This window comes from Vombatus ursinus, unplaced genomic scaffold (genome assembly GCF_900497805.2).
Source record: "Vombatus ursinus unplaced genomic scaffold, bare-nosed wombat genome assembly UNPS02007612.1, whole genome shotgun sequence".
Classification (NCBI taxonomy): domain Eukaryota; kingdom Metazoa; phylum Chordata; class Mammalia; order Diprotodontia; family Vombatidae; genus Vombatus; species Vombatus ursinus.
This window is the reverse complement of record NW_020947390.1, coordinates 12,959,183-12,984,757: the sequence shown is the minus strand read 5'-3', so window position 1 is coordinate 12,984,757 and position 25,575 is coordinate 12,959,183. Positions and strand designations below refer to the sequence as shown.

Sequence of the window (25,575 nt, the reverse complement as noted above, 5' to 3'; positions counted from 1 at the left end):
TGTAATGGAGGGTGAGGGATGCCAGGTGGAGAATCCAAGTGCTTCACTGGCATAATTAGGATAATGGGAGAAAGCAGGAAAGGTCTCCAGCCCATTGGATGGGCAATGTTTATGATACATTTATGGGAGGACAGGAATCACATAGGAAGAGTGGGTATGCATGGGTTGCAGTCTTTATTCTAAATTAATTAGATCATAGATCCATTTAAATATATAATGATACAATAGTTAACATTTACATTGCACTTTAAGGTGTTTGCACAGTGCTTGACATTATTTCATTTGATGACAATCCTGTGCAGTAAATGCTGTTGTCCCCATTCTACAGATGAAAAAACTGAGATTGTAGGAGGTTAAGTGGCTTGTCCAGGGTCACTAGCTAGTATGTGTCTGAGAAAGGCTTTGAACTCGGATCTCCTTGACTGCTATCCCATCATTCTATCTGTTCTGCCACTTAGTTGCTGAATATTAAGCAGCATAATATGTGGAGGCTTTCAAGTAGTGAAGTTGAAAGTTACTGAAGGGAAGGAGGAAGTATCAGGAAAAATTTCTTGGAGGATGGTATTTGAATTGAGTTGCAAAGAATGAGTAGAAATTCATTATACACATATGATGAGGAAGGTATTTCAGAAATGAGGTACAGACTGGGCAAAGGCATAGTGACATGAGAATGCAGTGGCTTTTCTGTTGAAAAGAGTTAATCAGTTTAGCTGCTATATAATGTTTGTGAAGGTAAGTGATATAAGTCTGGAAAAATAGGATAGTGCTAGATCATGGAGAACCTTCAATACCCAACAAGCATTTTAATTTCACTCCAAAGACAGTAGGGAGCTACTGAAAATATTTGAGAAGAGGACCAGAGATATAAATAAGGAAAATTATTCTGGCAGCATTATGAAATTAGGAACATCTGTAAGGATCATATTTCAATCAATATTCTAGGTGGGTGAAAATTAGTACATGAAGCAGGGTTATTGTGATAGTGCCAAAGAAGGGAAGCAAACATGTATGTTAGATGTTGTGGGAGGTAGAAGAGCAGAAATTGAATGTGAGAAGTAAGGAAGGTCAAGGGAAGGAGCATTTATATAGCACCTACTATGTGCTTAAACACTTTATGATATATGATTCTCACAGCAGCCCTGGGATGCAGGTGCTGTTATCCTTATTTTACAGTTGTACAATTAAATGGATATGAAAGTGATTGGCTATACCCAAAGAGTAATTGTTAGTTGCTTGATGGTAACTTTGAAGAAGGAAGGTGTCTAGTTGAATGTTCCAGGGATCTTTCCTTGTCTTTATTCTAAAATGTTTTATCACTTAATTGGAAAAAGACACTGATGACATACTTACCACATTTGCAAATTAGAAAAAGCTAGGAGGGGGCAGTTAGGTGGCGCAGTGGATAGAGCACCAGCCTGAAGTCAGGAGGACCTGAGTTCAAATCCGGCCTCAGACCAAACACTTGACACGTACTAGCTATGTGACCTTGGGCAAGTCACTTAACCCCAATGGCCTCACTAAAAAAAAAAATTAAAGAAAAAGCTAGGAGGAATTCTTAATATGTTGGATAACCTTTATATAGCATTTTGAGGTTTGCAAAATGCTTTATATATGTTATCTCATTTGATTGAATGATAGGATTTGGATCTAAAAAGATCTAAACAGGCTAGAACTTTGGTCCAAATCTAGTATGATTAATTTTAAAAGAAATAAATTTAATTTTCCTCTTGGGTTCAACTTTACAAATATAAGGAGAATGATTGTCTATGCAGCTATTAGTCTGAAAAAGATCTAACAACTTCAGTGGCATGCAAACTCAATGATAGTTGACATTGTGATGTGGCATCTAAAAAATGTAATGCATTCTCAGGCTTCATTGACAGAGATAGTGTCTAGAGCTTAGGAAGTGATAGTCCTGTTGTACTTTGACCTGGTTACATCAAATCTGGAATTTAGTCCTCAGTACTGCCACATTTTAGAAAGAAGATGGGTGATAGGCCTTGATTGAAGAACCAGGAGATGTTTTTATTTGGAAAAGAAAAGATGAGGCAAAGTAGCATTAAGCTGTCTTCAAGTATTTAGTGGGCCAAAAGGATGAAAATAGAATTAAAGATGTTTTGGTTGGAAAAAACCTCTCTCCCCAAGTACAGAAGTATGCTCAATGATTAGAAATTGCAACTAGGAAGATTTAGGTTTGTTGTAAGGAAAAATTTCTTAATGTTTGGAGCTATTTAAAAGTATAGATTGTTGTCTCAGAGCATACTGCTTTTTGTCAACCCAGTGGCCTTTTCTTAACCCTCATCCTTCTTGACCTTTCTGCAGTATTTTTCACTATTGACCATTCCTTCTTCCTATTTTCCCTGGTACTGCTCTTTCCTGATTCACTGTCTACATCTTTGGTCACTCTTCGGTCTTTGCTGAATCATCATCCTTGACCCACGTTTTCGAGGTCACTTTGTGTTGGGGCCTCTTATGCTATATTTTCTTATGGGAGCTGATCAGCTTCAATAGGTTCAATAATCATCTCTATGCAGATGACTCAAATGTACATAATTAGTTGCAATCTCTTTCCTGAGCAGTAGTCACATTATAAACTGCTTGTTGGATGTTTCATAGGTATCTAAAACTTACCATTTCCAAGATGGAACTCATTTTCTCTAAAAAACAAACAATAACAAACCTGTCTCCCTTTCTAATTTCCCTACTGCTATCAAGGGTATCCCCATTCCTCTAGTCACCCAATCTTGTTGATTTTGTTTCAGCAACTTACCTCATATCTGCCCATTTCTCTCTATTTAGCTAGCTATAACCCTAGTTCAGGCCCTTAGTGTCTTTCATCTCAACTACTACCTCTTAATTGTCCTTCATGTCTTAAGTCTTTCCTCTTTCCAGTTCCATGAAGAGATATATGTTCCTCCTTACTGAAAGTTTTCATTCAGAGGTGACCATCTATCAAATGTGCCATAGCAGGGATACTTTTTTAAAATATTCTTTGTACTTGGTGGCTGCTGAGGTCCCTTCTAATTAAAATTGTGTGATTCATAAGTCTAAATTGATTGGGATCAATCATGATCTAGAATTATGGAAGGGAAAAGATATAGGAGAGTTTTCACACAAAAAATCTACGTTATATGGGAGAATGATTGAGAGATTTGATTTGGGAATCTATAGTGCATCTTCTCTAAAATGCATACAATTCCAAATTAACAGGGAGAAGTCCAAAATTCCAATTAAGTTGTGATATATATATAAAGCCTTTCACAGTCTGGCCCCAGCTTAACTTTTCAACCTTAATATATATTTTTCCTCTTCTCACCATCTGTGGTACAACCACACGGGAGTTTATATAGTATTTGATTCCAGAGGTGATAAAGAGACATTGGAATTTATTGAATAAGAAGAATGACATGGTCACACCTGCACTATAGATCTTTTAGAAGCTATTCCAATGGTCCAAGCAGGTAATAATGAGGTTGTCAAATAAGGCAATAGCAGTGAGAAGAGAGTGAAAATGTAAGAGATGTTGCATAGATGGAAATAACAGTAATAATAATTAATTACATATATGTTTTGTTTTGTTTTGTATTTTGCTAGGCAATGAGGTTAAGTGACTTACCCAGAGTCACACAGCTAGTGAGTGTTAAGTGTCTGAGGCCGAATTTGAACTCAGGTCCTTCTGACTCCAGGGCCGGTGCTCTATCCACTGCGCCACCTACCTGCCCCAACATACGTGTTTTAACATGGCATATATTCTCTTAATCAAATCACAGGTCTTGGTAATCAGAAATAATATCAAAGAAAAAAGTTAAAGATATCTCCAAGGTTGTGAATAAAGGAGACTAAATCAATAAAATGTATAAGACAAACAGTAAAGTCAAAAGGCAGAAGAGAAGGAAAAGGTTAGAACTTTTATTTTAGATGTTTCCTTTTGAGGGCTTATGGAGCATTTAGTATATTTCCTGCACAACCATTGGGGATGTTGATTTAGGGTATGGATTGGAGTGGGGGTGGGGAAGGTCACCTTCACAGAGGCTCACCTGTTGTTGTAGTTGAAGTAGTAGGAGTGAATGAGATTTTAAGGGAAAGTATGCATAAAGAAAAATATGACAAAAGACAGGCCCTTCAAGAATATCTCCTTGTATGAGGATCAAGAAGATGAGAATCCAGTGAGAGAGATAGGAATAATGTTTAGAGAATTAAGAGGAGAATCAGAATTTTTAAAGTCAAAGGAATAATGTTTAGAGAATTAAGAGGAGAATCAGAATTTTTAAAGTCGAAGGAAGAGAGAGAATCTAGGAGAAGGGAGTAGTAAATGGTGTCACATGTTTCAAGAAGGTTAAGGAAGATTTTTACTAGTTCTTCTATAGTGGATCAAGGAAGGTTTTATGGAAGGTTTCATATGAGTGGGAATTTAAAGGATGGTTGGGAATTAAATAGGTAAAGAAGGAGAAAAGGGGCATTCTCATGCACATAAAACAATGTCAAAGGCAAAGGAGCAAGAAAGCATTGTATGTATTCAGGAGATGGAGAAATCCAGTTTGGCAAAAGAACTAATATGAAATAAGGCTGAAAGGTACATTAGTGCCATACTGTGGGGAGCTTTGAATAGCAGACTAGGGGATTTGAATTTTACCCAGGAGGCAAAAGAGCACTGAAGATTTGGGGAGCAATGATATGATTAGATGATAGATCTATGTGTAAGAGAGATTATTCTGGCAGCAGTATTGAGTATGGATCAAAAGGGAGAGGCTATTCATATGGATAGATCTTTTAGGAAATCACTTTTGTACCTCTGTGGAAGATGGACTAGAGAAGGTAGAGACTTGAGACAGATGATGAATTAGGTTGTTACAGTAGTTTAGGCAGGAGATTATGGTGACCTGAACAAAGGTGATAATAATGTGAATAGAGAGAAAGGGATGGATGTGAGACAATTATGGAAGTTGTAATGAGATTTGGCAATGAATTTGGTATGTGGAGTGACTGAAAGTGAAGAGTCATGAATAACACCAAGATCACAAATCTGAGTGACTGGAAGGGATAGTCTTGCCCTTGACACACATAGAGAAGCTCATACAAGGATGGATTTTGGGGGAAAGATAAGTTCTGTTTTGAGTCTGAGATGCTTCTAGTTTGAAATAATGAAGGCAGTTGGAAATGCAAGACTAGAACTCAGAAAAGAAAAACCCAGAAGTATCTGTGTCATTTGAAAAAAAATGATAATTAAAACTAAGGAACTGATGAGTTCATCAATCAATGTAGATTTTATTAAGCACCTACTATGTGCCAGGCACTCTGGATACAAGTACAAAAGAATGAAAAAATCCCTAATCACAAGGAGCTCACATTCTAATGGGGGAGACAAGCACATATTAAAATGTTCTTATTAAATGAAAATGTATACAAAGTAGTCAAATACAAGGTGGTTTGGGAGAAAAGGGACCATTTAGATTAGATATGTGGGAATCCAAGATTAATACTGAGGTTCCAAACCTGAGGCAGAATAAAGGAAAGTAGGAAAGAGGGAATTGGTTTTGTACATGTTGAATTTAAGATGTTTCTGGGAACATCCATGTGCCATAGGCAGTTAGTTGGTGATGTAGGACTACGGTACAGAAGAGAGCCTCAGACTAGTGATAGGTCAACCCATAGGAGCTTGATTAGTTTACCAATAGAATAGGAACAGAGGAATGAAGGCCCCAGGACCAAATATTGGGAAAACACTCACTTTTAGGGGTTGTGATATTGGTAATGAGCTAGCAAAAAAAATGGTGAATGAGGAGAGAAGTGTGTCATGAAAACCCAGAGAAGAGAGAGAATCGAGGAGAAGATACTTAACAGTTTCAAATGTAGAAGATAGGTCGAGAAAGACCAGAACTGAGAAAAGACCATCAGATGTGGCAAGTAAGAGATAATTGGTAACATTGGGGAGACCAGCTTTATTTGAGTAATGACCTTAGAAACCAGTTTACAAAGGGTTGAGTAGAGGAAGTAGAGGCAACAAGTGTAGCCAATTTTTTTTCTTTTCAAGGAATTTGGCAAGAGAAGAGAGAGATGATAGAGTCCACTAAAGGTGTTTTAAAAAGGTGGGAGACTTGGACATCTTTGAAAGTAAGGAAGGAACTGGTTAGTAGGGAGATTAGAGAAAGGGAAGATGATTGAGGTTGCAATCTGCTGAAGTTAGGAGGGGAAAGGATCAAGTATACAGGTAGAAGAGTTAACCTTGGCAAGGAGAAAGGTTTTCTCTATGTGGGCGACAGGGAAGGGAGGAGAAAAGAATAGGAGATGATGATATCAAGGGATTTTGAGATGAAGAGAATACAAAGAGAAGGAGCTCCCCTCATATGGCCTTAGAGTATATGAAAAGAAAATATAAAGAGGCCCAGAACAGAGCCTTGGGGTAAACCAACAATTATACAGAATTTAGTTACTGGTAATAAGCAATTAACTCTCTAACAATTTCTATTTCAGTATTTAAGTGAGAATCAGAACATTTGTTTTAATTTTTCCAAGAATTTTGATGCAATCATTTCTTCTTAGCTCTCTCATCTTCTTATCCACTAAAACTTCTCAGAGTTTAAATTATTTTGTGTCTGAAAAAAAAAATGATAGATGTAACTGTAGAAAGCCATGAATCCTTTTGATTTTTTACTTAGCCTTCTTGCTTTAATACTCTTAGGTTCACCAACGACTCCCCTCCCCCCCTTCCACTTGCCTCCTATTTAGAAATAGACAAGAGGGAAAGGGAAGAGAAGGGAGCAAGCATTTATTTAGTACCTATTATGTGCGAGGCACTTTACAAATGTGCTCTCATTTGATCCTCACAACACTTGTGGGAGGTAGGTGCTATTATTATCCTTATTTTTCAGTTGAAGAAAATGAGGCAGACATTAAATGACTAGGGTGACACAGCTAGTGAGTGAATGCCTGAGGTTGAATTTGAACTCAGGTCTTCCTGACTCCAGGCCCAGCATTCCCTCTTTTGAGCTATCCCCCTGCCTCTAAAATGTAGTACCTAGCACTAAAAAACTACTTGTCAGTGGGGAAGGTTGCTATACCACATGGGCAATCATAATAGCCAGCATTAGATAGCTCCTAAAAGTTTGCAAATGCTTTATAAACACTATCTTGTTTTATCCTCCTAATAGCCCTGGGAGGCTAGGTACTAATTAATATACCCCCACTTTACAGATAAGAAAATTGAGGCAGATAGGTTATATGATTTAGCTAGTATCACACAGCAATTAAGTATCTCAGGTTGGATTTCAATTCACATCTTCCTAACTCTAGGTCCAACACTCTATTCACCGTGCCACCTAGTTGTCTTCAGCAACAATGGAAAGGATAAAAATAATAGTTAACATTTAAATAGCACTTAAGTTTGCAAAGTGCTTTATTTTTGTTATCTCAGTTGTTATTCAAAACAATACTATGAGGTAAATTTTCTCCATTTTACTTAGAGGAAACTGAGTCTCAGATTAAATGACTAGTCAGAGTCACACAACTACTAAGTGTGTGAAAAGAGATTTAAACCTAGGTCACCCTGATTCCAAATCCAGCACTGTATCTACTATGTCACTGTGTCTCAGGATCTCATTTTTGTGTGTGAATCATAATACCCTGTAAGAAGTATCATTTATAGATATTACAAAAAGATCAGGTGCTTATTAGAACAGAATTCAGAGTCTTTAAAATAGCATTTTTAATCAGACTAGCAAAGACAGTAAAGAGGAAATTAAAGTTTATAGCCAGAGTACCTGAAGGTGGAAACTCTGATTTAAAAAAAAAAAAAGATGTTGGCTCACTTCCTAAAGGAATAGAAGAAACTAATTCAATGCAACATTTTAAATTAACTCTTTTCATGTTAGAAATGCTATGTAGTCAGCAAATACTATTTTTGAATTAATAATTTTTCAATTTATGTTCTGATAGTTTTTATTCAAGTAATGTTACTTTTGAATTTTAGAACACATAGTGTTAATATTTCTGATAAAGAACTTACACTAAACAAAATATTAAAATGGAAAGGATGTTTCTGGCAATTATTATTAGGAGCATATATATTTTCAGTTTTCTGATTTGAATTGAAAAGGATCTTAATTTACTCTTTTTTAAGCAAGGAGAGCTTGTGTTAAATTAAAAACATATACATTCAGAGAGAATTGTTGTCTTGGTGACCTTTATGATAAATCTCGTCATCTGTAATCCAGCTTACAGTTTGGGATTTTTCTCTTAACTGGAGTGATTTGTACTCCACTAATTTCACTAATATTTATTTGATAGAACTAGAAGAACAGACTAGAAGAGCCCTAGAATTGGACCAGGAACGAAAGCGAGCAAAAGAGGAAGCAGAACGGCTGGAGAAGGAGCGTCGAGCTGCGGAGGAAGCCAAGGCTGCTCTAGCCAAGCAGGCAGCTGACCAGATGAAAAATCAAGAGCAGCTAGTGAGAAAATTGATATTGGTTTTACTTTATTGAGTAAAGTAAAACATTTTTACTGTTGAATGGAAAGCAAAAAAAAAACCAAAACACTCTACCACCTCATGTTCAGTTATCCTTGTGTGAACTGGTAAAAGAGCAGCTAGGTGGTACATGGATAGAGCTCCAGGCCTGAAGTCAGGAAGATTCATTTTCCTGAGTTCACATCTGGCCTCTGATACTTACTAGCTGTGTGACCCTGGTCAAGTCACTTCACCCTGTTTGCTTCAGTTTCTTATCTGTAAAATGAGCTGAAGAAGGAAATGGCAAAACACGTCATATCTTTGCCCAAGAAAACCCCAAATGGGGTCATACAGAGTCAGACGTGACTGAACAAGAACAAATTGTGAAAAAAGATTGAATTTAAAACGTATATAAACAGAAAAAAATAGTAAAAAATCTTAATTCTGACTAAATTAAACTTTTGTGAGATTATGTATTGGTCCTAGCTTGTCTGCTGGTGGAGTCTGAGGGCTTTAGAAATTATTTGTATGGGTCCCTGATTACCAAACCGTTTTGATAATCAGACGGATTAAAAGAACCTCTAGTGGTGTGTTCTTGATAGAAGAAATAGCTCTTCATCATGCAGTTTAACTGTCTGTTTCTTTTGTGAACCATGCCTCTAAAATTTACCTTTGATATTTTGATGAAACTTGCTTTATTGGAAATATTTATATCTCCCAAGATCTATCACTCAAAACACCTGTGTCCATGAAAGACAGTTTCATTTGTTGTTTTATAAGAATTTCTTGAGATGAAGGCTGAAATTTATTTTAAATGGAAAAAAATTTTGAGTAAAGCAGATAGTAAGCTGACTGCTTCATTTAAAGTATACTCTAAAGATTTATCAGGTGTTTTAAAATGATGATGGGTATCAGAATAATAATAGATCACATTTTCCTGGTGCTTTTTTGTTTGCAAACCACTTTCCTCAACACTCCCATCTCAGGAAATACTGAGTTCCTATTTTGAATGATGGAAGACTACCAAGATAAAGTTTATATAAATAGTTTATTTGCAGTATATGAAAGGTTTTGTTGATCTACTTGATTAAGTGATTGGGAATATATTGTAGGGTTTGTTTGTTTTTTTTTTAGTATTGTTTAATTATGAACTTTATTTTAGGCAGCAGAACTTGCAGAATTCACTGCCAAGATAGCACTTCTAGAAGAAGCCAAGAAGAAAAAAGAAGAGGAAGCTTCAGAATGGCAACACAAAGTAATAATGACTTCTTACGTGTTCTACTTTTACATGACAAAGTAATTAAAAATGCATCTATATTTAGGAATCCTCTAACTTTCATGGCAAAATAAATTCACATCACCAAAAACAATTTCCTTTTATTCATTCATATTGTTTCTAATGTAGCTGCTTGAATTTCATTTGCAGTTTTTAAAATCAAACTATATATATAGATTTACAGAAAGAATATAGCTCTATTAACCTGTTAATACAATTTGCCATAGTACTTGGTTTGATGGAATTTTACATTAGATGTATTTTACAAGTTTCATGAGGTTCAGGGATATTTAAACTTGTTTCTAATGTTCAGGCTTTTGCAGCCCAAGAAGACTTGGAGAAGACCAAAGAAGAACTGAAAACTGTAATGTCTGCCCCTCCCCCACCTCCTCCACCACCAGTTATTCCTCCAACAGAGAATGAACATGATGAACATGATGAGAATAATGCTGAAGCTAGTGCCGAACTGTCTAATGATGGTGTTATGAATCATAGAAGTGAGGAAGAGCGTGTTACAGAAACACAGAAAAATGAACGTGTGAAGAAGCAGTTACAGGTATTAAATTAGTATGTTAAAATTAGAGCTTAAGTTGTATATATGCCATTTATTTTCTTAAGACTAACATTTTCAGAAATTTATAGACTTTTTGCCTTTTTTTTTTTTAACATTGGCTAGCATGGTGAATAGTTACTGGCTACTTGATTCTATATTGGCCAATTTAATATACAGATTTAGGATTGATTGGTATATAATATTAGTAGATACTAATATAACAGACTGGCACTTTTTTATCTAGTGTTCACACAGGAAATATTTAAGTATTGCTTACTCTTTGAAAAATTTGACAATATCTAAATATTATTTTAAAATTATTTAGTCTCCATTTCAGATAGTAACAGAATAATAGAGAGACTAGTGTGGGAATTTTTTAACATAATTACTTTCAAAATATTACATGATCTAAAAGCCTTTTGAATAGATTTTTTTTTAATTAAAGGAAATGACAGTTCTTTTTCTCTTTCCATTTAACACCAGATATATTAAGTACCTGCTATATTAGGTGTCAGCTAGGTGCTGGGGAGATCCCAGGTTTAGATGATCCTAGCCTTCCTGGAGTTTCCATTTTAATAGGGAGATGTCTCATAATAACTAGGATCAAAACTTAAAATGTGAGTACTGCTAGTCATTGTACTTCTTCAGACTCTCTACTTTCAGTTATTTTATTTTTTTCTGACTTTTAGTACTAGTGAGAAGAGATTAAGCTATTTGTGAAAAAGAGAAACTAAAATAGAATCGGATCTAGGTAGTAACAATTTCAAAAGTCTCAATAGGTGAAACAAAACTACTTTAGTAAAAATGTTTTTCTGCTACAGATTTTATGTCTTGGAATAACTTTGCTTCATAACTACTACCATAAGGAACAAAATGGAAAACCTTTATGCAAAAAGATTTAGGATTTGGGATGAAGACAGCAGGCAAATTTAGACTTATATGCAGCACTACCATATTATTACCTAAACAGATTGAGAAACCTGATTTTACCTGCTCTCTCATTGACTTTCATATTTCACTGAACGTTTGCCAGTAAGGTCAGACTCGATGTAGAAAGGACCATACATAGGATTTATGAAATAGTTTTTTTCCTCACAAACAAGGCCTTTAAGACAGGAGAAGGGGATTATACAATTAGTAAAATGATTTAAAATCTCAGAACTTACCCTAAAATTTTCTTTCAGGTGAAAAGCCAAAGATTTGCTGTTCATATTATTTTAAGACATCAAGAAGCAGTAAGTTTTGTTAATAAATTAAGTAAATATGCATCTTTTTTTAATATAGGCATTAAGTTCAGAATTAGCCCAAGCCAGAGATGAAACAAAGAAAACACAAAACGATGTACTTCATGCTGAGAATGTTAAAGCAGGCCGTGACAAGTACAAGACCCTGCGGCAGATTCGACAAGGCAATACAAAACAACGTATTGATGAATTTGAAGCAATGTGAGAGCTGTTATTTTTGCATATATGTTCTTCATAAGCTGAACCACCAACAGAGAAAAGCAGGCCTTTGCAGATTTGATGGATTGCATCCCACCTTGCCAAAGTGCTTATACCAGTTTGACTGTGGTGGTTAAAAAGACAAATTTAAGGGAAGCTATTCAACATTAAGGCAGTATGACATTATGCTTGATATTTGTTTTCTTTTCTCTTTCTTTTTGGCTGAGGAATGAGGAAGCATGTTCTATCACCTGTCACATTTTCCATGTTCATTGTTTTTCCATTTGAAGATTAACACTAACAATAATGACTGACAGATGTGTGTTTGATCTTAGCACTTTGAGAATTTAAAAAGATTCTGGCAATGGGGACTTATGAATGTTTAGGTAGGATCCTCCATTTTCCCCTCTCCCCTTTTACATTACTCTCGGATATATTTCAGCATCCCTTCACTCATTCACCTACCCACACTTTTCTTTTGATGCCCGTTACACCTCTTGCCATACACATATCCAGAGTTCTGCCTTTATACAAATCATTGACCTTCAATCTTTTATGAATGAGGGCAGGTAGCAAAGTGGGGCACCTTGGCCTAACATATAAAGAATGCAAAAAAGTCTTATAAAAGACCATATCTGAGTGGTGTGGTGTGCAGCTGTTTATTTTTTAAACAATTCCACTTTATTCACATAATTAAAAACTAGATATGCTTATTTTTTACTAAGTTCTTCTTTCTTACATAAATGCTTTGGTGTTTAATCTCCTGTCATCCTTTGGCCTTCCATGCCTTCTAGTTCACAAAAGTCTAGACAGCAGGCAGTAGTACTAAAAGAGAACTTATGAATGGAACACTACCTGCAAATAATGGACTACCGAAAGGCTTGAATAATATTGTTCTTCAGATATGCCTTACTAAAAAAAAGTGTATATTTTACTGATAATTTATTTGTATTGACAAAAACTTGGACCTTTCTGGCAATGGAGCATATGAAAACATCAATCCCAAAGAAGGGGGCAGTAGTATACTACCTCATAACTATATACATGATGACTAGTCTTTCAAACACCATATAAAGTTAAGCATGGAAGCTGTAAGTTTAATAATTCATAGTGATTCTTTTAGATCACAGAAGAGGCTTCCTCAGAAAAAGATTTCCTTTTTCTTTGGGAGATTTTGTACTGTTCATTGTTTAACTGCCTTTTTGTTGAGTTAAATTGTAAAAGTTTATGATTTGTATTACAATTGTAAGCTCTCACTGGTATACTCTTAGTGGAGGGGTGTTGCATGTTTGGGAAGGGAGTATGTGTGTGTGTGTGTGTGTGTGTGTGTGTGTGTGTGTGAGTGAGAGAGAGAGAGAGAGAGAGAGAGAGTATGAGAAATAGGGAGTGACTGGCGGGGAAATGCTGCCCTTACCTTAGATGAAGAAAATTTATAGTTCAACTTCTTGGCACAATTATTTCATGATCATTTAGGCATACTTAGTATCTGAATCATTTTGCTTGTTTTTCTAAGTCTGTTAATGAGGAGACAACATTTGAATTGTTAATCATGTTTTTGTGTGTTACGCTTAGTTTATATTAATTTCAAATATGTCCTTCTTAAGTAATCTTAAAAACTAATATGGTCTAAATTGTTTTTCTTCATTGTAAAGTGCCCATATTTGGAGTTAAGGAGGGAAAAAAGCCTTATTTTCTCTGAGGGTGGTTCAGCTACCTTCCGTTTGGTATTATGTACTCAAACTTACATTTATCTATTAATATTGCCATTTTATTAAACATTTTTCCATGCACAGTAAGTTCAACTTATATCTGAAAAAGTTCTCTTGTGCTTTCTTTTTTTAATTTATGCTGACTTCAAAAAGGAATAATTTGGGCAGACATAATGATAAGGAAAAGTTGTATTTAATATATTTCAGCTTTGTGGGATTAAAGGTAGCTGGTTAACTTTGACATGACTGGTGTGCAAACATGGTGCACATGCTTTTAAACTTTGCTTTGTAGAAGAGAGTGTTCCTTCCTACAGTGTGACCTGAAGTACTTCAAAGGGACCTTGATAGATCCCAAGTTTGGTGCACTGAAGCATAAGCATTCATTCCAATTTCCCAAAGTTTTGCCATAGCAGGTAAAATATTGTGCCTCCAGTGGATTCTGGGTTTGTTCCCCTTTGAAATAAATGCACCAACATTGATGTGTCAGCTTAATATCAGTGTTGAAAAATTACTGGTTATAGTTGCTGTTCACAATCTATAATATATAGATTTGAATTAAAATGGATGGATTTAATCCATTTATAAAGCCGTCTGAATTTTTCTAATGCAGGAACAACCATTTATAATTTGGGTTTTCATAATGATCAAAGCAGTGTAGCTTCTTACTCACCATTGGGAGTACATGCTCATGCAGCCATGTTAAGAATACTTAATAATCATTTGATAAAGTGAATTTACATTATGCTTTTTACCCTTAGTGAGAGTTTAGCATCATGATTTTGTGTTGTTCAATTAAGCTACGATTACATCTATTATTTTGGATAACATTCATTGGTTAACAATAAAGAGATTAAAAGTTCATGCCTTTAAGGTTCACTGTTGTTATTTATTACTGAAATCACACCTCTTTTTTGGTTTGGAAGTGAGTCCATTGGCTGCTAGTTGCTAGTTCTCAATAGATGAATCCAATTATCAGATTGAATTGGCTCTTTTGAGAACTAACACTAATTTGGCTATATAAATATTTCCAGCCGTTGTTTTCATTTAGGCCCTTGTTACGGAACGTTGGTTTCATTGTCATTGACTCATTTCATTTATTAAAGTACAAAAATGTTCATTACTGTACTGTCTTTAATTCTTTTTATAGAGGTATGTATTTTTAAAGTAGCATTGCATTTATGGGTCAGGCTTAAAGCCTGAACCCTGATGACTGATGTTTTTCATCTTTCTTACTAATCTGGGACACATTGTTTCTTCTTAATAAATAAACTGACTTTTAGCGTACCCTAAGAATTATTGTACTCTCCAGATGTCCTCTCAGTTGATAGTTGAATATAATTTCATTTTATTTTTCTTCTGTAGGGTGTAGGCACAGGTCACGTAGATTTGTATAGGAATAGGATTTTTCTTTTGTATTCAACTCTTGAAGAGTGTTTTTCTTACCAGTTGGAATTACTTTTCAAGGATATTAGGCTCAATAGTAACTTGCTTCTGAGTATTATTAGAAAAATATTTTATTTTCTGCTGCAATAGAAATAAAAGTTTTAATCCTTCTTCACCTTCTTATGAGACAAGTCCCCTCTACTATTTGCCCAACTTTGATGACTTTGCAGATTCCAAATTTCTTAGAAATAAAAATAAGGTAAGTTGATATAGAATTTCTTTCATTCCCAAAGCTTTTCATATGCAGGATAAAATTAAAGAATTTTTAAAAGACCAACAGGTAAGCAACTGAAATGATCTCTTGCTTACTAACTTTGGCATGCATTTTCTGGTCCTTGTAGTAGATCAAAACCCTGGTCTTCAGGATAAGTCTAAATGGGCAGAGCATGAGCCAGTTTTCAGTTTGTTCTACTTTCTTGACTTCTGCTTGACAAATGAGTGTGGTCATCAAGTATGCTTAGATACTTTGAAAGACTCGTGAACTCATTGGTGTGAGTACTCCCTTTACTGAAAAATTAATCCCCTGGTATTTAGCTTTCTGTTGATGATCCTCTCTCCACACTTAGCTAGACTGGTTCTTAGACAACATGCACCAGTTCATCATTGGTCCCATCCTTGAAGCCTTTCTAGCTTTGGTAAGACCTACAAAGCTTTTGTTTCACTGGGGTGGCCTTTGACTTTTCAGGGTCACCTCCACCTTGCAATGAGGCATCACAGTAAGGGTTTAATGGAGGATATCAAGTTTAATGATAGTGTGTGTGTGTGTGTGTGTGTGTGTGTGTGTGTGTTTACTTTTGGAGGATTCAATGCATTGTATGGACATTTGGAGACCATTAAGAGATACAAAGCATTAGGTCACCTGTTTCTTACAGTTCTAAGTGCAGAATAGCTAGGAACACATTAATGTTAGTATTCTTTAGTGGTTGTTGATATGTTTTGAAAGAGGTATGCCCTCATCATTTGTTATTCATATCAAATAATCTCAATTTTCAGTATTTCCTAGTAAATCCTATTTTAACCTATTAACCACTTTTTCTAGTCTTCTCTAAATCCCTTCCAACTGTTATTATACTTTTAAGAACTCTAATTTTCCCTTCAAAAGGGCAATGAATCGTTGTCCTTTGCCCATGTTTCTGGAGAGTTTTCTTAAGGTCTTTGTTTCACAAATTGAAATGTTCTAATTTGAGGCCATATGAACTACATTTAGGGTTCTTGTACCTTCCATTAGGTCTTGGGGGATCTTGAGGTGGAGAGGCAGGATTGTAATTCTCCATAGCATTTTCCCATAGTAGAATTTGGATATTATTTCTAGAATTATCCAGTTCCCAAGGGTTCCTAGGTCTTTGCATAATGATTTTTATATCTTCAACAAATATTTATCAAGTACTAGTTATTTTCATTGCACTTGGAAGCCTAACTTGCTTGTAAACAAGGTTTGGGCTGAGGTAGCCTATTGTTTGAATCTCTCTTAAAACATAATATCCCAAGCTGGAAATACTTTTAAGACAAATCTTTAAAACATCAATTATAATTGTATTCTAGCTTAAATCATGTCATTCTTTTGTTAATGCATTTTAATAGGAGATTGCTTTTTTAAAATTACAGCATTTTATTATTTATTATGTTCAATTTCTGTTTCCAGATTCTTTTGTCCTTGTAGCTTAACAGTCATTTTCACCTGTGTGGTGGGATCTCCATGATTATTACCCATTCTTTTAAAGTGCCCATTCAACTTGATTCAGGTCACATATTGTTCATATTTTCTAGTGTGGTAAAAATCCTATTCAATTTAACATCATCTATGAACTTAATGAATACAGTCTTTAAGTGATTGTGATCATAAATAATAGCTAAGGCCATTATTGTAGCAGTTCTGTGGACCAGAATATTGTTTAGGTTATTTAATGAGAGACTATGCTGATAGAAAAGCAAAATCCTTCCTAAAGTCTATTTCACGGAGTGTCTCTTTTCATAGCTTTAAATTTACCATGGTATCATTCTTTTATCATGGTGTCTTTTATTCTTTCAGTATAAAAGAGATTTTTTACCTCCTGTTTCCTAAATGTGGAAACATTGATATGTTCAGGGTGGGTAGGGGGAGCCGGGAGTGGGGAGGGGTGGATTTTTAGGAGATGTTTATCTGGGCACACAACACTATTTCATTGCTTTTCTTTCTGCCTTGAAAATCCCATTTTTTTCTAGTTTAACATTCTAATTATATGTCCCAATGCTTAATTTTTTCGGCCTTTAACTCATTTAGTCTTACTTTATGGTGATATAGGTGAAATAACTGCTGTATAAATATGGAAAGTAACTGTTTCACAGAGAAAATTAGTGGTCAATGACAGATAAAAACTGTTAGCATTAGTTTCTAAGCAGTTGCTATTTCCTGCCGAGTTACTCAGTTTTATTTTTTTCCAGTTGGTTGCTCTTGGCATAGAATCAATTTGATGCCTAGGGAGGTTTTCAGGGAAATGGAAAGGTATACTTCCCTGAGGAGCTTTCATTTTAATTGGTTACATAGGAAAGGCATTAATACTTACTCTACACATGGACAAAATCAATAGGTATAAAAATAATAAAAGCTGGGTTGAAATCTACATAAGTACTGAATGTTAGGGAAGATCTGTAGGAAGAAAAAAGACATGAAGATTAATGGAATTATCTGAACACCACAGAAAAGATGAGTTTCCATAATATTTTAAAGGGAAGGAAATAGAGATTCTGGCAGAGAAATGGAGTAAGGTATTACAGACATAGTAAATGGGATGTTCAACAGCTAGAGGGATAGCCATGTGCAGGAAAAGTAAGTCTTTTTGTTTGGAGTGGAGAACATCAACTGTGGCATGTTATGGGTAGATGAGAACATATAGTTGGGAACATTAGATGGGAATGTATGAGGTCAGGAGATTGTAGAGGTCAATGAAACATGAGTGTTATTTTGATTTTAAAAAGCATTTGGGACCTCTTTCAAGTTTTAAAGAAGGATTGATACAACCAAAACAATACTTGAAGAAAATTCTTACTATTGAGTAGGCTGGTGGTATGAGGAAGGGAATACTACAGATGAGATAAATAAAAAGGCATCATGAAGCATTCAGGTGTTAGGTGGTTTTACTCAGAGTAGGTGGTGCAGTGGATAAAGTGCCAGACTGGAAGTCAGGAAGACTTATCTTCTTGAGTTCAAATCTAGCTTCAGACACTAGCGGTGTGACCCTGAGTAAGTCACTTAACCCTATTTGCCTCATCTGTAAAATGAGGTGGAGAAGCAAATGACAAACCACTCTAGTATCTTTGCTAAGAAAATCCCAAATGGGGTCATGAAGAGTCAGACATGACCGAAAAACAACTGAAGTACAAAGTTAAGCTACTTGATATTTAATTATGGTTTTGTATTTTATCTCATTAAAAATACCTATATGAATTGATGTTATATTGATTCTATAACAGCCAGTCAATAAACATTGTTAAGTATTTACTATGTGTCAGATGCTGTGCTAAGTGTTAGTTAATTCTATAGTCATACCCAGCCACTTTCCCTTATGTTACTTAAATAGATTTAAATTCATAAAAGGACTTTATCCCTTACTTCGTGTTTGCTTAATGACTTCCTACTGATGGATTTCTTGCCTCTCCTCTCTTCCTACCCTCCCCAGTGTCCCCACTTAATTATGACCCTCCTCTTTGATCCTTTTTTTGAGGGTACTTTTAGAGAATTAAAATGTATTATGTAGTTGTAATTTATGAAAATAGTTTATCTTTCCACATAAAGGTGACCATTATTACATAATAAAAATATAATAAAAATCAAGTTGACTGAGAGGTATCTAGATATAATGGGGGAAAAAATGGACCTGGGTTCAGATCACAGCTTTGCCACTTATTACCTGTATGACTTCAGGTAATTCACTGTACCATGAGCTCCTTGAGCACAGAAACTATCCTTTGCATTTCTTTCTATCCCTAGCACTTAGCCCAATGACTAGCACATAGTAAATTACATAGACTCTTTTCATTATCAAGGGCAGTGGAGCCACCACATATAGACTAACATCATAAATTACTAACTTCAGTCTCAGATATGTTGTTAGAAGAGGAAGAAATGACATTGAAGCGAATAAAGATAGAAAAAGAAGAACTAGACCAAGTACATACAGGAGAGGTCTGTGCTAGAAGCAGCAAAACATGGATTCTCATTGTATCTGGAGGAAAAGAAGGTGCCAAAGAAGCTATTAAGAAAACAAATAACTCTAATCCAGATGAATACTTCTCCTAGAAAGATATTTGAGAATTGTCTACACATACCTTGTATCCTTACAGAAGGTACACAGTAAGCAGGCTTTTCCAAGGGATATTCCACTGTAGACCTCATCTTTTAGTATCATATAACTGACTACAAGATGTAAAGAATACATAGTCCCACTGTGCTTATTGTTGATTTTTTTTTAAAAATCACTTTAATAAAGAGAAATTCCACTGTTTAGTATAAGCATGTCTATCACATATGTCAAAATTATACAAAATCTTTGAAAAATAACAGGCATAACTTAACAACCTTTTGATCATTACTGTCAGGGTATAACACAGGTATATAAACAGGTATAAAACAAGGAAATATATGCTTACCTGAATTGTTGCCATTGTCATTGAGGAGGGCCAGCTTAGAGTTAAAATCAAGGAGGAATTTCCTATAAATACTCCTTTTGATCTGTAATGTGCTGATTGTATCACAAGGATAAGATCCGTAATTGCTTAAAATTTTGGCCTGTCAATGTAGGAAAAACAAACTGGATGAAAAATGCCTGTTGTCCAGGCTATGGTAATACAGTTATATAGAAAGCCTACAGAACACTTACATTTGTACGTATCTCTTGTAGAGGAAATCACAACTGGACAATGAGTTGGCTCCAAAATTGTACAGAAGAAAAGATAATGGGATTGCCTCTGGGAAACTGCAAAATTCTTTTAGTGACCTCCAAGCTTCTTCCTAAGACAGAGGTCCATCTTTTTTTTTTTTCTAAAAATAAGATTTCAGGGGCACCTAGGTGGTGCAGTGGATAGAGTACTGGCCCTGAAGTCAGGAGGACCTGAGTTCAAATCTGGCCTCAGACCAAACACTTGACACGTACTAGCTGTGTGACCGTGGGCAAGTCACTTAACCCCAATTGCCTCACCAAAAAAAAAAAAAAGATTTCATAGATCTATTTTCTGTTTCTTACATCATCCTAGTATCCCATGTATTCCTTTTCCCCTCCAAGAGAACCATCCCTTTTGACAAATAGTATTTTTTTTAGAGAGGAAAAAAAACTCAGCTCAGCTGATTGATACATTGAAACATTCCAAAAATGTGCCGTGTATAACACCTGTGGCTCCTCCAACGAAGGGGTAGGTTGAGAGCATCATCTCATATCTCTTCTTTGAGCCCCACATGAACTTTATGATTTTGTTATATTTACATTCAATTTTTTTCTTTTTATGTGTCATTCTTTCCATTGACATTATTGTAGTTACTTTCTGTACTATTTTCTTGGCTCTGCTTACTTTGCATTAGTCCATATAGTTCTTTCCATGCTTCTCTGTATTCATTACACACATCATTTCTTAAAACAGTAGTATTCCATTACATTCATGTATCCAATTTATTTAGCTGTTCTTCAGTTGACGGACACTACTTTCTTTCTGATTCTTAGCTATCATGAGAAGTACTGCTATAAATATTTAGAAGTATGTGGAGACTTTTTACTTATTGATGAATTCCTTGTAGTATAAACCCAGTAATGCGGTCTCTGATTCAAAGGGTATGGACATTTTAGTCACTTTTTTTTTGCATAATTCCAAATTGCTTTCCAAAATGGTTGCACCATTTAACGGCTCTATTAATGATGTATTAGTAAATGCCTATCTTTCTATAGCTCCTCCAATATTGATGGTTGCCATTTGTGCCAATTTTCAGGTTATGAGGTGAAATTTCCAGGCTGTTTTGATTTGTATTTCCCTTATTGTTAGTGATTTGGAGCATTTTTTTATGTGGTTGTGAATAGAGTTCTACTTTTGAGAATTGTTTGTTCATACCCTTTGACCATTTATTTACTGGAAAATGGCTGTTAGTAACATGTTACATAATATGTATATGCTAGAAATATAATGACTTTTAGTAGTACATAATTAGTGATGCTAGTAATGATAAGTAGTAATATATTAATTATTTATATATCTTGGATACCAAATATTTAAGAGACATTTTTGATACAAAGATTTTTTTTCTGCATTCAATCACTTTCCTTCTTATCCTAGATGCATTGATGTTCGGAAGCTTTGCGGTTTTAAGTAATCAAAGTTATCTATTATCTTTTGTATTTGCCTCTTTCTTCTTTGGTTAAGGATGCATCTCTCTCTCTCTCTCTCTTTTTTTTTTGGTGAGGGCAATTGGGGTAAAGTAACTTGCCCAAAGTCACCCAGCTAGTGAGTGTTAAGTGTCTGAGGCGGAACTGAACTCGGGTCCTCCTGACTCCAGGCTCTATCCACTGCGCCACCTAGCTGCCCCAAGGATGCATCTCTTATCTCTACACACACACCCAGAGGCATATGATCTGATTCTCTTTTAATTTTTTAATAGTGGCATCCTTAATATTAAGGTTTCTTATTTTTTTTTTAGAATTTATTGTGGAGTGTGGTGTTAATTTTAGTCTAAGACTAATTTCTGCCAGATTACTTTCCAGTTTTCCCAGCAGTTTTTATCAGATGGGGAGTTTTTCCCCTGGAAATTTATATTTTCCACTTTGTTAAACATTGGATTATTAAGTTCTGTTGTTCCTGAATCTCCCTTGTCTAGTCTGTTCTGTTTCTCTTTGCTCTCTTATGCTCACTTTTTAACAAATACCAATTGTTTTTGATGACTTCTGCTTTGTAATATAGTTGGATATTTAGAAGTGTTGTTACCCCCTTTGTCCTTCTTTTCGTCATTTTCTTTGATACTCTAGATCTTTTGTTTTACCAAATGAATTTTGTTATTTTATTAAGTTCTGTAAAGCATCTCCTTGGTAATTTAATTGGTAAAGTATTAAAAGTATAAATTAATTTTGATAGTATTATCATTTTTATTATATTGACACAGCTAGCCATGAGCACTGAATATTCCTCCAGTTATTTAGGTTATTTCTCTAAGGAGTGCTTTGTAATGGAATCTGTACAAGTTTTTTGTGTGCTTTGGGAAGTTGACCCTCTAGGTATTTTATGCATTTTGTAGTTTTTGTAATATATCCCTTTCTATCATTGCTTCTGATAGCATGATGGCAACACCTCCTTCTTTGGATTCACTTGATGCATAGTGGGGAAAAAAATTTCCATTCCTTCAATTTTATTTTGTATATGTCTTTGTTTTTTAAATGTATTTCTTGTAAGCAACAGATTGTTGAGTTTTGTTTTCTTATCCAATCTGTCACTTTTGTATTGTAAGATTGTTTAATCCATTCACATTTGAAGTTATGAGTTAGATTTATATTTTCTTCCATCTGTCTCTAAAACTGCCCTTTTTTTTTCAAGTTATGATTTTTCCCTTCTGCTCTAAACATAGTATTATGTTCCTTCCTTTACTTTAATCTTTTTTTAAGGTGACACTCTTTCCACTGGCCCTTTTCCCCATCTACTTATTCCCTTCTTGTTTGCTACCTCTTTCCCTTTAGATTTTGTTTATTGGTTCTCTCTGCTGCTTTTTATCTGGTTATATATTTCTTCCTTCTTTTTCCCTTCTCACTTAATCAAGTAGGTCCCCCCCTTTTCTCCTCCACTTCAGCTAGTCCTGTTCATTATTATTTTTTTAAATTTCATTTTCTATTCTCCTTTCTGAAAATGATTTCTCACACTCTCTTCATTATCCATCTTGTGTTTCTCTTTACTAGACCCTCATTCTCTGATTCATGATCCCTATAATCATTCCCTCTTTCTCTATTCTCTGCATTCTTTATGTAATCAAAGCTTCCAAGGTAAGGTCTTCCCTCGAGGCAATTTCTGCCACTGCCTTGTAGGGCTTACCTCATGGATTCCCCTTTTCCATTATGCCTCACTCCCAGAACAGTGCCAGATTTTACACCTGTTAGGGAAGACACTGACTCATAGTAGGGCCCCTCCTCCCACCTCTCTGATCTGTACTCTCTCTTACTGAGCTTTTTTTTTTTTTTTTCTACATTTGCCTGGAAATCTTGCCGTGTCCATGCTCTCCCACGCCTCTAGGTGCCGGTTATTCCCAGGGATTTCCAATTTCCTCTTCCCAAGACAAGTAGACTTTTCAGGCATCGAATCCACTAGGCCTCATCCAGTGAACAGTCTTCATATCCCTTCACCCATAGGAGTATTCATCAGTGGATGCGTCCCACATTAACAAAGTTAAGTCTTCTTTCCTTTTCAATTTTCATTCCCCTACTCTCCAACTTGCCTATAGACTCTTCTCTTTCCTGAGCACACAGAGTTCACATTCCCCCCATTGCTACCCTTTATTTGACCTCAATTCATCACTCACTCCCTATCTCTTTCTTCATCTCCCTCCCCCCTTTCCTGTGCCCTCTCATGTTGTAATGTCCCACAGAAGAAGCATTCATCTGTAGGCTGGGTGTCGGCAGGTGGTTGGCTGTTGCCCTTCGTTCTTGAAGAGGACCAAAATCTATGTTGGAGTCAAGATACAGTGTGTCCAGTCAGACCAATACGAGCTCAGAAGGCTCTGCCACAGGTCAGGGACAAACAGTTCATGTGAACGTTTGGAGTGGAGATGTCTCTAAATTTGCTCATTTCAAGTTTATATCACCAAATACTGTAGGTACTGTAAATACTGTAATGCCCCATCTTCTTCACTGTTAACCCTACCAGATTTCATCCTTGTCTTCTTATGTACCTTTAGAAGGAAGTCTCTCTCACTGGTCTTTCTGTTGTTACTCTGTTTGCTGTTGCTGTCCTTGCCTGCTGTATTTATTCATTCCGCTTGCATTTCTGTTGTTTGGGATGTTTGAGAAGCAAATGATCTCTTCAGTTCTGATTTTCTTTCTAAAAACATTTGTAACTCTTTATTATTGAACATCTATCTTTTGTATGGTTAAGCTCAGATTTGCAGGGTAGGTCAAGCTGGGCTACTTTTTTGAATTTCATTGCTTTTTTACAACACATTCCATTCCCTCCTCCTTTTTCTAGTGAGTGTGTTATTCAAATATCCTTTCCTTTGTATTTGAAGGTTTTCTAATGGCAACTGAAATTTCGTTTTCTACATTCCAAAGTTCTGGGCAGTTCTCTTCTATTATTTCCTTCATTCTGGTGTTAGGATTTTTTTTGTCCTGTCATGTTCTTCTGGCAGATCTTTAGATTGTCTGTGATCTATGTCTATGGTTCTTAGGTTGTCTTTATACAGTCTGTCTTCAAGATCAGTATGTTTTGCTTGCATAGTGAGCATATCTTCTTTTTAAAGTTATTATTATTACTACTATTGCTTCTTGTCTAAGTTGTCTTTCACTTCTGTATATTTGCATTCCCAACCTGTTTTCTCTTTTATTTCTTTGGTGATGCTTCCATTGCAGATTCAAGTTTTTCTATTCTGCTCATTATTTGTATTGTGCAGGAGATAAATGCTGCTCTCATAATTCTCCTTTCTCTTTTAAACCACTCAGGAACAGTGTATTGTGGTTCCATGTTCTCAAATTCCACAGGGTCCTCTGTCTCATCAAGTGTGGGATAATTTTCCCTTATTTTGCAATATTTATTCATAGATATCTGAACTCATTTAATAGATCTGGAGACCTTATTTACTTGTGTTGTTAGTTTTTTCTATTGATTTATCTCTTTATATTCAATGTGTTTGAGATTTCTTCTTCCAAAAATCTTGGGTTACTTTCAACTTTGCCATTGCCTCCACCTTATTTTCCTTATCACTTACTTCCTGACTCTTTTCCTTCTGATTGTAGTTTTCTTGGGGGCTGGATCTCAAAGTGTCTCAGCTTCTTCCCACACTGGGAAATTCGTGGTTCACCAACCTAGGTCTCTGGCTGAGCTGACTTTTGGGGTGGTCAGAACTGGCCCAAAGTGGGTGCTGTACATTTTCCCCTCAGGTTTGGTGTAAAGCTACACACACACATACACACACACACCCCCCCTAGAAAGAGAGATGGAAAATTGGGTTATAGGGGTGAGTTTTGATGTGAGCCAATGTCATATCCTTATGTTTGCTAACTGCAGCCTTGCTGCTGATAGCATGAGAGTTTGGGGGAGGGGTGCTGAGTGAGCTTCATGTCAGTGAATATCAGTTTCTGAGTTTTGGAGGGTTTTTTTTTAACCTTTTGGATTCTGGGTGTCCTCAACCATGGAAACAGTTAAAAATTACTTTATCTTTGGTGCATAATTTCTGTTTTGGAAAGTTTTGAGAGGTCATAGAGATCAGAGAAAATGTCTAGTCTGCCATCTTGTTTCTCATATGACCTGTTAAAGGCCCATCTTTTCAATCCTAAAGTTCTTCAGGTGATGTATGACTCTAAGTCATGGAACACTGAAGTTTCTGGAGAATTAAAATTGGTCATCTGAAGAACCATAAAAAGGCACATTGTGGGTGTCAGCAGGCTGCAATATATTTCAAAGAATTATGAAGGAGAAGTTGAATATAGGATGTGATTAAAGTTATGTATGTGTAACAAAGAATGTGGACTGACTAGGTGGTAAGAGCAAAGAATATGTACTCATAT

The 25,575-nt window shown here is 35.6% G+C and overlaps 1 protein-coding gene across 2 annotated transcripts in view; it reads left to right on the top strand.

The window, feature by feature from the left end:
- The window catches only part of RDX (radixin), a 101,874-nt gene extending 87,339 nt beyond the window's left edge, over positions 1-14,535 (top strand). For both annotated transcript variants that reach the window (XM_027849554.1, XM_027849553.1), the window contains exons 11-14: positions 8,284-8,444; positions 9,603-9,695; positions 10,030-10,272; positions 11,554-14,535. In XM_027849554.1, the coding sequence (XP_027705355.1) occupies positions 8,284-8,444; positions 9,603-9,695; positions 10,030-10,272; positions 11,554-11,718 (662 nt within the window). In that variant the 3' untranslated portion in view covers positions 11,719-14,535. The remainder of the gene's footprint in view (positions 1-8,283; positions 8,445-9,602; positions 9,696-10,029; positions 10,273-11,553) is intronic.
- The last annotated feature ends 11,040 nt before the right edge of the window (positions 14,536-25,575 follow it).